Genomic DNA, 15,084 nt, shown 5'->3' with positions numbered 1-15,084 from the left:
TCTGGCTCTTTGCTTCTGTTGTTGTCGTTGCCATTGCTGTGTTTTTCCGGAATTATCCGCTTATGCTAATCTGTCTAACGATTTTGAAATTTTGATGTTTCCTCTCTCTATCTCTCACTCTGGCCATCGTTGGGCTTTCCTGAACTTACCACACACACACACACACACACCCATCCACTTCACCGAATAGATTCGTGCAGCCTTGAGATACACTTGCCACAAGGAAAAGCGAGGAAAAATCGGCAAGTGCAAGCGCTGCTGGGAGCTGTGTGCCACATCCACTTGATGACCCCAGTCGGCTGGAGGAGGAAAAGTCTCCTAGTTGGCCTCCTCGAGTCCGCCTCATTCAATGTCACTTGCCTCGAGGACGAGTGTAAGTAGCACTCCAAAAATGTTTTCATCCGATTATGAAAGGGCGCCGAATTGACCGAGCATTGTCCTCTCTGTCTGTGGAGTTTTCCTTCCAGTTTGGTTTCTACTTGAGTTTCATTGAGTTGAATTGCGTTGAGTTGTGTTCGCGTTGATGGCTTAAATTATTGTTGGTTTGGCACTATTCGTAAGATAACAATTGTTCTGCCGTTACACCCCGTTGTTCGATGCTACTAACACCGAAAGATTGCGCCCCCCTTTGCTTGAGCATGAACCCGAAATTGGGCAAGAGCTTTCCAATTACAATTACGCGTCTCTCCATCAAAACCAGGTTAAGTCAGGCGGCAGCGAAGTGGACTTAAGGCAACGGAATGCCAGCATCCGGAACCTCTTCGCCCCCTCGCCGGCTGAGTTGGCCAAAAAGAAGGAATCCCGTCAAAGGAGCCGCAGCCAGAGCAGCTTCTCGCTCCAGAGAGCCAGCAGCCAGGATGATGCGATTGGCAATGGTATTGGCATGGGTATGGGATTGGGATTGGGTAGCCAGATGGGTAGCAAGATGGGCAGCCAGATGGGCCTGCCCAGTTCCAGCAATAGCTACGATGATTACGCTCTGGGCATAAATCAATTGCCAATGACTGCGAATCAATCGGCAGTGAGACAATACAATGGGCAGGACCATAACGAGCTGGGCTCAAGTCCCTATGCACCGGCTTCCACAACGACATCGGCATTCCCAGTAATTCCCAGGACATCGCACAATGGCTGCCATCAGAGTGCATTTGAATTGGCAATGAGCCGGACTCCAACGGAGCACAAAAACTGGAAGTCGACGAGCCAGCTGGAAAATTTTATTAACAGCAACGAGAAGCTGCAGCAGGAGCAGCAGTGGCAGCAGGAGCAGCAATGGCAGCAGGACACTTCTGTTGACTTTGGTAATGAAATAACCTGGGGCAAATCTGCTGAGAAATCGCTGCCATTGAATCACCTGCTGCAAGATGGAGGATTTTCCCGAGACGACCAGTGGGATTTGGACTTTCAGACGGAGCAGCGCGAAAGTTTGCACAGCCAAAGGTAAATTGACAAAGGGGCCAAAAGCGCAGGGAACAGAGATAGAGGAGAACAGTGAGTGGCGAAGGAATAGCCAGTAAGGCAACTAACCCAAACTGCGTTTAGCTTTTCTATTCTCTATTTTCCATTTTCCCTATTCCAAACCCTTGCACCCGCCGCAATTTGCTGAAGTTTAGCGGATGCTTCAATGGCCATACGAGAGAGAAGGGAGCCATGTAAATGAGCCAAACGTGTAAGCCAAACTAACCTTGACACCCTCGATTCAACTGAACTCGACTCGACCGAATTGGCAACACGATGGCTGCAACAGTTTGGCCAACATTTGCATATCGAATGGCATCGCGATTGATTGCCGATTGCCCGTTCGATTGGGTCGATAAGGTGGCGGCCCATTCGTCGTAATGGCAACAGTACCATAGTTGTAAGCAGCTCAAGTGCAAACCGCTCAAATAGTGTGGCAACAAATCGATCAATAAGTCGGGTCTTTTGTGGCATCGCCGTCGACATCGCTATCGCCAATGGAATCGGATTCGGATTCGTATCCCGGCCAGTGGAATTCTCGACTGCCACCGATGCGTGGCCAGGTCACGCGGGGCAACTGGGTGGATTTAGATATAGATGTGGATGTCGATGTGGATGTGGATGCACTGAGCGTGTCACTTCAAGCTGTTGCACAATCGCTGATTTGATTCGAATCGAGCTGAGTTTCAAGCGGGTTACGCATTGCATTTGTTAACAACAAAATTACAAGGGTATCCCCCCCTCCAACAGCTGTGCAATCATGCAGAGTAAATCGGGGGGAAAAAAAGAAAAAAACTGGATAATGTGAGGGTCTAGCAGCTGCAGCGATTCAAGTGCGCCACAACTACTATATAATATCAAGTGCGGAGCGAGAGTCCATGGAATGCAGTTCGTTGACCGGCGAAGGCTAATTGAGCTGGAGAAAGGTAGCGGAAAGGCATTTGTCAAGTTTGATTGAAAGGGAGTTTGATTTATTGCATTGCGATAACCCAGTTCAATTCAGAGTGCTCCAATTTGGCTTCAAATTGATTTAGTGTTTGGTTAGCTTAGTGTTTTGTATTGTTCACAATATGTGACTTCATACTGGAAAAGCTTATAGGGTTAAGAAGGTCACAGCTACTTCCCACGATTGTTTCATATGAGCCCCGCCTTCTAAAGTGGAATGATTAATATGGCGGAATATTAACATATCCCTCACTCAACTCATTGCGATATGGTGCTCTAAATTGTTTTGCACTTCATTGCAGTACCACCAGCTCATTTGCAGTACATCTCGCCTCATTTCGCTTTCTTTACAATTTTTTGCACATTATTTTATTTTATTTTTCTTGCGCTGGCTATATGTCTGATTAATAAAAACAAAGCGCAAATTGGAAAGGAAATTGCTGTCACTCACTGGCGATGTTGTTGCTGCTGTCAGCAATTGCATTAAAACGATTGGTGTTGCTTTTGCTTTTGCTGTTGCCGTTGCTATTTTTACTCGACTCTTAGTTGACTCCAGAGCCTCGACCCTCGACGATGCGGCATTTAAATACACCGCATGAGTTTAATTTAATGCAACGCAGCAGTTTTATCAAGCGACAACAAAATGCGACGACAGCAATTGCTGTTAACTGCGTTCACTTCGCCCTTCTCGCACTCACACTCGCACTTGCCATGTCACTGCCACAGTGCTTATCGCCCTCACCGGCTGGCTGATAGGGCAAACTCGTGTGGATGACGCCTCTCCAGCTCATCAGCCCACCAGTCCACCAGTCCCCCAGCCCACCCACTTTCACTGGGATTACGTATGTGCTTTGCATTTGACTGCCCATTGATGTTGCCAACGCGCTGCTGACGGCGAGAGATGTGTGATGTGCCATTGTGTTGCGCCGGGCCAAGTCTCTTCAGCCGAGTTCCTTGTACACGTACTTCATGTACCATACCTAAGCCCACGAATCCATGACCCCTAACCATCCCCGTCGTCTGGTGCTAACCCCTTGGCCACGCCCACGCTGCGACTGTCAAATCATCTCGTCATGGATATGAGCAATTGCCAGGATCTCATCCTGCAGTGCAGAGCACTGGGGCGAGGAGAACCTGCATAGAAAATTGGCATGATATGTGATTTGATTGACATGGCATGGCGATCCCGCTGCTGTTGCTCCTTCCTTTGCAGACATTTTCGGCCGCCCTTTGTTTGCCAATTTAGTGCCGCCTCTGTCATTTTATTCGTATCAGTACTGCTTGTAATCAGCATTTTTGCCAACGATTTTGACGTTTAATTTGTGAGCCGAGTTACGTCAGCAACAAATCGGTAGGCCTGTCAATCAAAGGGTTTCGCATTCAATTTGCAGCCCATACAGTAATGCACTCACGAAAATATTGAAACTTGAATTAAACCAAATGTAACCAATACAAGCTTTCACTTGTCGAAAATGAAAGTTCTTTCCAAAGTGTCTTAAACATAACTGTCTAATTTTGTGTTTGAAGATTTGTTTTTATGGGACACAAAAAATTTGGTTTAATACCTGGACAATTTCTCGTTTTACTGGCGACCTAAGCCCTCTTTTTTCGAGTGGATGTGGAGTGCTGGAATATTTTGGTCACATTTAATGCAGTTACGGCATTTGTTGCCCAGGGCAATTCAACATTTTGCCCACAATATTCGGTTGTCGAGCGACCGTGGCCGTGTTGACTTTGCATGTGGGCAGAAAACCATGCAGCAACAAGCTTCGTTAGCTTACCACCCATCACCCATCACCCGATGGCCAAACGGCCAAAGAGACAACGGCCACTTTGCAGGTCCTATTCCAGAAACACCAGATCCTGGCACCGACCAGCTCTTCCTGTTGTAGTTACAATTCAAATTCCGACTGGAACCAGCGCCACGAGCTGGTTGCCTGCAGAATATGCTTCATGCTACGTGGGCCAGCAAAAAACATGAACAATAAAAGTGGAGACAATAAAATGGCACTACAACAAGCAAACTTGATGGCACCGGCAAAAGGCACTGGCAATACCAACAACAACACGCAAGAGCAGCGATAACGGTGGCCTGCGCAAAAAAACAAAAAACGAAAAAAAAAAAAATGGCTGCTGTCGCATTTCCGGTGGCAGTCAACATGGCGGATGCCGTGACGCCGCTTTATGAATAACCAGACACAAAATACGAACTGCAAAATGGCCAAAGGATCATATTTTTGAAACTCGATATGGTTTAGGGATAGTCAGTCCACAACTCTGATATGTGGAGCGGGTGTTATGAATTTGCCAATTGAAAAATAAATAACGAGCTTATCGCATAAATAAACAATATCAACACACCGGGGACCTTGAAAAGTGCAAATTTACGCATGGAAATTGCGAAAATAAATGGTTTTAATGAAAAATCAATTCGTGATATCATTGCAAATTGGCAGAGCGAAAATAAAATATTATTCGTTGATAATTGATGTTTTATTCAGCGTCATTATTCAGATTTTGATGGAGTTTTTATGTTTTATTTCTAGTTTTTGCGCACTGCTGCTTTTTAGAAAATGGTTGAAACTTTAAGAAAACCATTTAAATACAATTTACATTTAAAACCAATAATTTTGTTTTATTAGCAAAATAAATATTTTACAATCTTTACATATATTGAGCAATGTAACAATATTTATACCCGTTACTCGTAGAGTAAAAGGGTATACTAGATTCGTTGAAAAGTATGTAACAGGCAGAAGGAAGGGTTTCCGACCATATAAAGTATATATATTCTTGATCAGGACCAATAGCCGAGTCGATATGACCATGTCCGTCTGTCCGTCTGTCCGTCTGTCCGTCTGTCCGTCTGTCCGTCTGTCCGTCTGTCTGTCCGTCCGTATGAACGCTGTGATCTCAGGAACTACAAAAGCTAGAAAGTTGAGATTAAGCATACAGACACCAGAGACATAGACGCAGCGCAAGTTTGTCGATTCATGTTGCCACGCCCACTCTAACGCCCACAAACCGCCCAAAACTGCCACGCCCACACTTTTGAAAAATGTTTTGATATTTTTTCATTTTTGTATTGGTCTTGTAAATTTCTATCGATTTGCCAAAAAACTTTTTGCCACGCCCACTCTAACGCCCACAAACCGCCCAAAGCTGCTACGCCCACACTTTTGAAAAATGTTTTGAAATTTTTTCATTTTTGTATTGGTCTTGTAAATTTCTATCGATTTGCCAAAAAACTTTTTGCCACGCCCACTCTAACGCCCACAAACCGCCAAAAACTGTGTTTAAGACTCTCCTTCTCCCTTCCACTAACTGAGTAACGGGTATCAGATAGTCGGGGAACTCGACTATAGCGTTCTCTCTTGTTTTTTATTACTCTCCTGTGACTGTAATATTACCGTCAAATGCATTTTTAAAGCATATATTTATATGCCTATTTTTCATAAAAAGTTGGTCCCAAAATAAAACGTGTCTCGTTTGCTTCAGTGCTGTTGGCGGATAGGATTGGCTGCGATTTCTTTTGTGACTTCTTTGTACTCGTGTTAGACCCTTCAAGTCATGAAAACTTAATAGAATTTTGATTGCCTATCACGAGCACTACACATCGCAGCAGCCGGCACCCTTGAATTCGCATTGGTTTTTAATGAAATTTCCCGCTTTTTTTTTTACAGCTATCGACCAGCTCAATCGACGCCGCTGGCACAGCGCCTGCAGCGCTTTCGATATCGCCAGCAATTGCAGTTGCAGTTGCAGCAAGAGCCGCATCAGCAGCAGCAGCAACAGCAGCAGCAGCAACAACAATCGAGTACTGATATCGACGTTTATGATAGCCCCTTTAACGGCCAGTTATCAGCTGAACCAATAGGCGTAGCCAATTGGCGGAGGGGAAACCTCGAAGGGCCCGTTGGCGGGAGCGCTCCAGTTGAAGCTGAGCACTCAGCGGAGCAGGCGGAGCTGCCGCCGGATCGAGTGCTATATCCAGACTCGGAACCGGACGAAGAGGAGGCAGCGCCACGACGCCGCGTTGTAATCCGGCGTCGCATAGTGCGCACCAGTCGCACCACCACACAAGATTCACAAAATCCACAAACTCCAGAGGTTGTGCCGCAATCCTCCAACGATAGCCCAACTCCGGCCGAGATCAACGGACGCAATCTTGGCTGGCTGACCAGATTGCGCAGCTTTGGTTCGATCAATAGGAAACACCAGCAGACTGCCGCACCGGCGGCTCAACTTGGCCAGCAAAAAGCCAATTCTGTTGCAAGCAACAGCAGTTGCAGCACCAACAATCCCATCATGGCCGTCCTGCGTACTATGAAATTGAAGGAGCGACTGGTCATCAGTCTGGGCGCCACACTCGTCCTGCTCACCCTCCTGCTCATCGTCGATGTGCAGATGGACTTTGGGGTGGCCAATCGCCACCTCCTCCAGCAGCAGCAGCACCAGAAGATCCGGCTGGGCAACGACTACGATGCCACCGGCGGCGGCGGCGGTGGAATGCTGCACGAGTTCAAGCGCAAATTCCTGCAGAAGAGGTAAGTTCTGTTCGCATTCCTTGTGTCCGTTTCGTCGAAATCTGACTCATCTATTGCTCCAGTCCCGTCATTAATCAGCGGATACCTTGCGAGTTCGCTTGGGCTTGGAATGTGGGTTTGGATGGATGGATGGCAAGCTAGGATGTTGTAATGATTCCCGGCGAGTATCGTAATGAAAACTGACCCTCATTGAATTAATGAGGCATTAGTGCATGCACAAGGTAGCTGGAATTTGGTTCTCAGCTATCAGAGTCTGGCTTGAAACCTGGGCAGCTATAGTACCCGAAGTTTTGTATTAGCTAAGTGGAAGGTTACAAGTTAATGACCAATTCAATACATAGTCCATAAACGCAGTTAGACCATTTACCACTGTTTCGATACATTTCCACCTTCTTCAGTTGAAACACCCAGGTAGCAAAAAGCAGCGTGTTGAAACTTAGTATTCTTGGTATTCCCAAGACTGACCAAAGCAAATGGGCCACCGCTGGCCATTCCGGGGGATTAAAAATTATGCACAAATCGCAAAACGGGGTCGGGCCATTGACTCCGGCAAACAATCCACAACCCACAAGCAACCCATTCCCCTGGGGCGACTGAACACGGCAGGGTACATAATTCAATTTAGCTGAAATGCAACAAAAGTTGCAATAAAACTTGGTTGGCCCCGGCATTAAAACGTAATTTGCTACAAAACATAAACCCGAGGCAGGGCCAACTTCTTCTTGGTAACTATAGTACATGGAGTACATGGAGTACAAGGAATACAAGAAAGCGGAACCAGCACAGGAGCGCCATGTTAATGCCTTTTTCCTTTGCCATGGAGAATATATACAGACGAATGGGGCCGAGACGCTTTACCTTTGAACACTTCATTTTTTTCCATGCTGGCCACTTTTTGCGTTGCGTGCGGTGGGTGAAAGTGGGTGAGAGTGGGTTGAAAGTGGGTGGACTTTAAGGGTCCGCCGCCATTTTGCTGCGGCTGGCGGAAGTCGAGTAATAAAACATCAAAATGACGCAGCAAGGCGCAAGGGAAACTGTTAAGACCATCCTTCCCAGGTTCCAGGTCCCAAGTCCCAGGACTTCCACTTCCTCCCAGGTGCAGTAAACGACTCCGGTTCGCATCGCCATCCCGTTTGCTTGCTAGTTCGGTTACGTTTCCAGCTTTCAAGCTGGGAGCTCCTGCTACCGCTACCGCTTCCCGCGCCGGCAACATAAAACGCCAATGTTTAGCCAGTAAATATTTAATTAATTCATAAGCCGCCTGCCACCAGCCCGTAAAATGAATGCCTTCGGAAAGCGTTCCTTACCATTCGCTGCTTCCGAGGGCTACCACCACCTCAGCCCCGAAAAGATCGGGAGCTTCAAGCTTCTCCCTGCTATCTACTTATGCGCCAGGGCAAATGCAAAATTATGATGCCTCCATGCACTGAGTCGTGCAACGCGGCTGTGAAGCGTAATAAATTCTATTTAAGCATCAAATGTTTGCCCCATCTTCTCCACCATCTCCATCTTCAGACGCCCCCGAAAAGACCGTGGAACTTGCTTGGAACTCGCTTCGCTTCCTGATTTCCTGTCTTGTCTCCTCGCACCGCCTCGCCCGCCAGCCTTATAATTTTTTAATTATTTCATTAAAAACTGAAAACTGAGGCAGCAACTTGGCAATGCTGCAAATGGTGTTCGCCGTCCACGGAGCAGTGCGAAAAATTCATTTTCACTGATGATTCTCATTTTTTCGGGCTGTTATCAATCTTTATTCTATTTTCCGTGTTTTTTCATTTTATCGTCGGCAATTTCTTAACCCTTTTAATTAAAGTTGCTGTTGCTGACGGAGATTTTAATCCACTTGTTTTAATACTTTTTTAATTGCATTAAATCAAATAAAAATTATCAAGATTCATACTAACTTAAGCTACTATCTTTGTGCAAGATTATGTAAACTTAAATGGATTCTAGCTAGATTCGATTTAACATAATTATGAGGAACTCCGAACAATTTAAACGTAGCAAGCAATATAATCTGTAGCTAGATAATCTTAAATGGATTCTATGAAGATTCGATTTTACATAATTATTAGGAACTCGGAACAATTTGAACGTAACAAGCCATAGCCACCCATGAACTTGACAAGATTGCATTTTCCATGGACGGCAGCCGGATATGCGGCACCCAAATCCAATTAGGACTCCCTTAAATCCATCCATTAACCCCTGACAGTGTCACAGCTTTCGACTTGCATAAACTTTTACCTATCACCTATGATCCTGTGGCTGGCGGCGCGTTGTCGTCCTGCATTTGTTGCAGGGCCGTCTATTGCCATTACAGTTGCAGTTGACTGGTTAATTAACCGCAGCACATGGCCAGCTTATGTGGCCAGCGTTACGCACACCACGTGGCACCACTTTAATGAGCAAAGTTTCGCCTTCGCCAAAGTGTAATTAAGTGCACGCCACATTCACATCCACATCCACACCCACATCCATCGATCAGTGCAGTCGAAAACAAAAGAGGGTTAACACTACTACCTCCTATATATATCCTTTATGGCGGAAACAATTTTGAACGAGCCGCATAAATATGAAGGACCCTTCCTGCAAGTGGCGGCACAAGGAGCGACTTAAATACTTATTAGCACATAAAGTGGCATTATGCGGCTGCCAATAAAATGCGCGAAAACGCGCGAAATCCGCCCAGGCTCATTGCGTCGGAAAATTCTTAATAAGCCCCCGGCGGCGTGGAAAAAGGCTCTTTGTCACCCGCCCAGATATTGTCTCATGCGATAATGGCATGGGGAAAATGGCAAATGTTGACAGCTTCTCTCGGCTGTTGTTGTTGGCCTATCTGCTGTCTTGGCCCAGACATTCTCTGGCAACTGTTAATTGAAAAAGTTTTGCATTCTCACCCGGCATTCTTACACACATGTGTGTGTGTGTGTGTGTGTGTGCAACACACCTGTCTGCTTGACGGATAAGACAAGGCGCCGACAGACAGAGGACTTTCGTCCCAAAAACTTGACATACTTTGGGATACAATTAAAAAAAAGATAAATATAAGTGAGAATTTTGAGCATAACGACAATTTACGACAAAAACACAAATTTCGAGATGCTGGCCTAATGATGTGCACTCCGCTCAGCCTGTGCACACGAGTGCTGTCATTTGGCTTAATGGTCACACAACTGCTGCATAATTCTCGGTTTCCCGGGACATCCACATTCACATCCACATCCATCGTATATACATATGCTAACGAGGTGGAGGCGGAAACTGGGCCGGAAACGGAGCATCCGTCCAGGCCAGGTTGGATACCAAGCATTTCGCCGAGAGCTGTTAAGAGTCAAGGCTAGCAAAATGGATGCAACAAATTCAAAAACTTTAATTCATTTTTCAAGCACTCTTTTTGTCTGAAGCAGGCGCTGTCTAAACGGCTGCTGATTACCAGCACCAGCACAGTGGAATAGGTTGGCAAAATACTGCGCAAACTTTGTGAGAAACATGAGCATCTAAATGTGAATACAAATCTTTGATAGACTAAAGTTGAAACTTGTGTCTAATACAGAAAGCAAACTTATAAATTGTTCAGAAATTTGTCTCCCCTTTTTTTTTATGTTCAGATTGTCTAAAGAAACTTGTGCAAATAATGTTCGCCAAAGTTTGCAGTATTTACCTGATATTAGAGGCATGTCCCCTAGGTGTCGCCACTGTTCCAACTTGTATGGCTTGTGGTTTTGCCCCCTTGAAGTGCCTGCAATTTCAGTTTATTGCAGTCGAGTGAAGAGTCCCATGTGGATCTAAGCTTGTGGGTATAGGTGTGTGGATGTGCATGAGGGTGTAGGTGTGTGTGTGTGTGTGTGTGTGGGTGTGTTGCGTCTTAGGTAAACGCAACTAAAATCCTGGCTGACAAAGTTTGCAGCTTAGCTGCAGCAAGTGCGTGTCTTTGGGAGCCTGGCCAGGGGGCACTTAGCTGTCTAGGCTGCTTCAGTTCAGTGTAGCTCGATGGCTGCCACTAAAAGGCACTGGGCCACTTGGCAGTTGCAATTAGCAACGAGAGCCATCCGCACCATTGTCAAGAGCACCCGGCTTCTGGGGTCTCCGCTAATTATGGCAATTTTTTCCCCTTGCTTTTTCTTGTACATTTAACTCACTTTTATGCAGCTCCTTTTTAAGCAGTGGTACTCTCGGTTTCATCTAAATGCCTCTCTCTTCCAGCAACTCCTCGGGCTCCAAGGAGGCATCCACACAGGCGGGAGCGAGCCAGAGTGGCGCGGCGACCAGTGGCCAGGATGCGGCGGCCGGAGCTTCGGGTGGAGCAGCTGGAGCCGGCACATCACGGACCACGTCGACGAGGAAGCCAACGCCACACGATCGCTATGCGGATCTGCAGAAGCACCTGCTCAGCGATGAGTACTCGCATGTGATTGTGGACAATGCGCCGGATGTGAGCAGGGACAATCCCACGCTGGCCGAGATGCTGCACCGCAAGGCCAGGTGAGTGGCACATAAAAACCAGTAGCGAGAAAATTCAATTTCCCTTGAGCGGAAGGACATAATGCTTACATTTTTTTTTCTTCATTTGTGTTGTACTCTGGGGCCCCCGAGCCACTTTATACGGCTACGTGGTAATTGATAGTGAAGGTGGGCGGGGGGCGTTTTACGGTTCTAGGAGGGGGGGATAAACGTAAGGGGATAGTAAAAATGAGGAGCGTGGAAGTGCGGCAAGCAGTTACGGGCACTTTTCGGGATTCAACGGAATTGAAATGATTTTTATTGAAATTTACGCTCCATTTACGTGACACATTTACGTTTTAGACATTTAGCATGTGCACTTGAGGAAAACATAACTATGTCTGCGGAAATAAAATAACTATATTATAGTAACCGTTATTTTCCAACGAGGTAGATAGACAACAGTTAATTGGCGCATTTAGGTATGGTATGCCAACTTTAGCTACGTATTTCGCTGAGTGTATGCCCCCCAGAAAGTTCTCGGTGCACAGATCTTTACGGGCATGTCTCTATCTGTCGCTGGTAAGTGTTGCCTGATTGTTGTTGCCGGTGGCAACTGTTCCGTTCTACTGTTCACTGCTCCATCCCGATGCCGACCGCCGATAACGTTGATGAGCGTTTGCCTTGTCTCAACATGGCGTATGCGTAATTTCATGCGAGCACAATCAAATAAAAGTGCAATAAAGAAATCAATGTGGATTTCCACTACCACCCAGCACAGCATCCCCATCTCTTATCTGCGTCATCGCTGGCGGCATCTCTGTCATTTCCCCTCTAGGTTTTGCCACCCGCACACACTTGAGACAGCAATGAAATTTATTTCGACGAGTTTTCATTTGATTTTCTTTTTCGGTAATCAGCTTAGTTTTCTCCATCTTCCGCCCGGTTCTTTTCAGCGATTTCCCTTTGCCATTTACAATGCGTTTGGCGAATCGTTTTGCTAGTTTTTATCAAAATTGAATACGTAGCGTATGAGTAATTTCATTTGCTTCAATAGTTGCTTCAACGTTGGGTCCCAGCTGAAGTTGCACAAAAATTCCGGGAGTTGCGGAGAAAGTGAAGCAAATCGAAAATGGTTAAAATGGCTAAAATGCAAAGTGGCAAAAACTTGTCAAGTTGTTGCTGCTCTTCTTGTTGTTGTTGGGTGGATTGGGTGGTTGCTATGGTGGTTGCTGTCTGGTTTTGGCCAAGTGTGGGCGTCGGCATTAGCATAAAATGCTTGATTTTCTAATTTATAGCACATCACCGAAAAGCAAGGCGGAAAGTTTGCTACTTCTTTTTTTTTTTGTGTGCTGTTTTGGTGTGTCGCACGTAGCAAAATGCAAATTTCATTAACAAGCGAAATTGCTGCCAGTAAATGTGCAGGGTAAAAAAAAAAGCTGAAAAGGAAGGCTGAAGGTTTAGGTTTACCTCCTGGCTTAGCTGGGCCAAGAAGTTCGGATGCTCTTGCAAGCAAAGTGCAAATTTTAAGGCAGTCATTCTATTAAAACACTTGCTTACTACATAATGGTACTTAGTTTTAGCTGAGTACTTAGTCTGCAAGTTTGGGCTTGGCAAAATTAACAAAATAACAAAAGGTAATCCCATCAAACCAATTTCGGAATGTTCATTTTGAAAAGCATTTAAGTGATTCAGCGCAATAACCTGCTTACTAGTGCCAATTGCAGTGAAACGCTAATCCCTGCAACTCCGCCTCCTACAACTAATCAAGCCAAAAGAGATAGAAGGATCTGAAAACAGGATCAAGGCGGTGCCCAGATGCTGTCGCCTGTCGCTCGTTTTCCCGGCGATATCTCATTAAAATTCTGTCGCCGAGCAGCTCCCCACATGCTCGACGTGCTCCCATATCCTCGTCCCATTTAGTTGGCGGCTTAGTCAGCACTTTTTGGCCCAGAGCTCTGCTAACAATGCAGCCAAGAAATGGCTGCAGGTGGGCTAACAAAAAAAAAAAAAAGTAGAAGAATGCAATGTGACAAAATGCAAATGTGCCTAAAAATTAGACTAGATGAGTTATTACCAGCGGCAGCTGAAGAGTCAGGTACATGGCTGTCCGGCATTAGTCGGGTATATAATTACGACAAAGTTGCCTGCTGAATCAGCCCAAGTCCCGGGGTCGCTTTTAATTAGTATGACAAATTTTTAATTAGCTTGCAATTGCGAGCAGCGAACGCCGAGCGGTGGCAGAAATCTTATTTCGAGGGAATTACACCCGGCTAAAAAGGGAGAAACAGCACAAGTTTCCACCAGCTGTCGGTCAGGATGCGAATCCAGCGAATCCTGAGAATCCTGAGAATACTGAGAATCCTGCAAACGCCGGCTAATAAAAGACTATGCTCAATGTCGACGAGTGTGTAAAACTCCGAGAGCTTGCTGACATTTCGGATGGCAAAGTGGAAATGGAAGTGGAAGTGTAAGTTTTCCCAAACCCCAACACCGCCCTCCCTTCCTCATCAGCTTTTCGCGGATCCCAGCTGCAGTTTGGTCTGCTGTCATTGGTTTTAATGTTCGCGCTCTTGCCGCCGCCGCCGAAGTTTTATCCCCGGCTACAATATAAGTTTAATTTCACTTTCCTTTTGGCCCTTCTCTGCCCCTCTGTAAACTCGGCTCAAAAGTGTCCGTGCTGCAGTACCGCGGGTCCGTCCATTTCGATGGCTCCTCGTTGGTCTTGGCGGCCGCAAAATTTCACACGCACAAACTTTTCCTTCTCTCCATCTAAGCAGCACTTTTGCGGCTATGTGGCTGCGGCCAGGACGCAGCTGCTCCAAGCTGCCAGCACTGTGGAGGGGGCGTAGTCGAGAATGTTGGGCAAATCGGGTAGAAAACTGCTGGAATACTGGAGGACTGTGCGCGTTTGCGAAACTTTACTGACATTTTCTTATGGCAAAATAATTGCGGACTTGCGGGGCAGCTGGGCGGTTGAGGGGTTGGAGGTTCGGTGGAACTTAAACAAAGGCCAGGACATGCCGGCTGACAGCTGTTATTATAGTACCCACTTCTGGCGGTCGGCGGCAGTATAACACCAAGGATAACAGCACCAGCGATGGCAGTAGCAAACCAGTCACTCGGCCACTCATAATCCTGGGTAGAAAGTTTACCTCAGAAGCCAGATTCCCAAGCTCCAAGCCTGCGGAAAATGCATTTTAATATTTGGTTAATGTGTAATATTAAATTAGCTTCTCCAACAGGTAACCCTTTTGTTTGTTAGTTACATTTTTGAAGTTTCCCAACTCGCAGTTACCTGTAACATAGTTTTGGTTAAACAAAATCCAGGCTTATGCTATCTTTACACCGCTTTTCACATTGCTCTTTAGCTAAAATTCGCGAAATAGTATTAAGCTGTAAGCAAAGTTTATTCCCGGCCATTGCCATGGCAGCGATACTGTGCAGGACGCGCAGGATTCAGGACTTGGCCAGCGGGATTCAGGACTGCGGCACTTGGGAATTCGGGATACCGCCTGTCCTGTCAAATCGTCAAACCGAGCGCAATTAAGCTGATTAGTGAGCGTCATTCAGAGTGAAGCCCATCCACGTCCACGTCCACGTCCTTCCACGTCCGTCGTCCCATCGCTGACATAAATAAATTTAATTTCCGCTAAACATAACTCAAAGTAAACTTTTGACGCGAGTAACC

General features: G+C 46.2%; 1 protein-coding gene across 2 annotated transcripts in view; it reads left to right on the top strand.

The window, feature by feature from the left end:
* Positions 1-334: 334 nt before the first annotated feature.
* LOC6537908 (extracellular serine/threonine protein CG31145) overlaps positions 335-15,084 on the top strand; it is a 28,051-nt gene continuing 13,301 nt past the window's right edge. For both annotated transcript variants that reach the window (XM_002098412.3, XM_015193081.2), the window contains exons 1-4: positions 335-373; positions 701-1,440; positions 6,087-6,950; positions 11,157-11,435. In XM_002098412.3, the coding sequence (XP_002098448.2) occupies positions 350-373; positions 701-1,440; positions 6,087-6,950; positions 11,157-11,435 (1,907 nt within the window). In that variant the 5' untranslated portion in view covers positions 335-349. The remainder of the gene's footprint in view (positions 374-700; positions 1,441-6,086; positions 6,951-11,156; positions 11,436-15,084) is intronic.

Source organism: Drosophila yakuba, chromosome 3R (genome assembly GCF_016746365.2).
Source record: "Drosophila yakuba strain Tai18E2 chromosome 3R, Prin_Dyak_Tai18E2_2.1, whole genome shotgun sequence".
In the NCBI taxonomy this organism is placed as follows: domain Eukaryota; kingdom Metazoa; phylum Arthropoda; class Insecta; order Diptera; family Drosophilidae; genus Drosophila; species Drosophila yakuba.
This window is presented reverse-complemented; position numbering and strand designations above follow the sequence as displayed.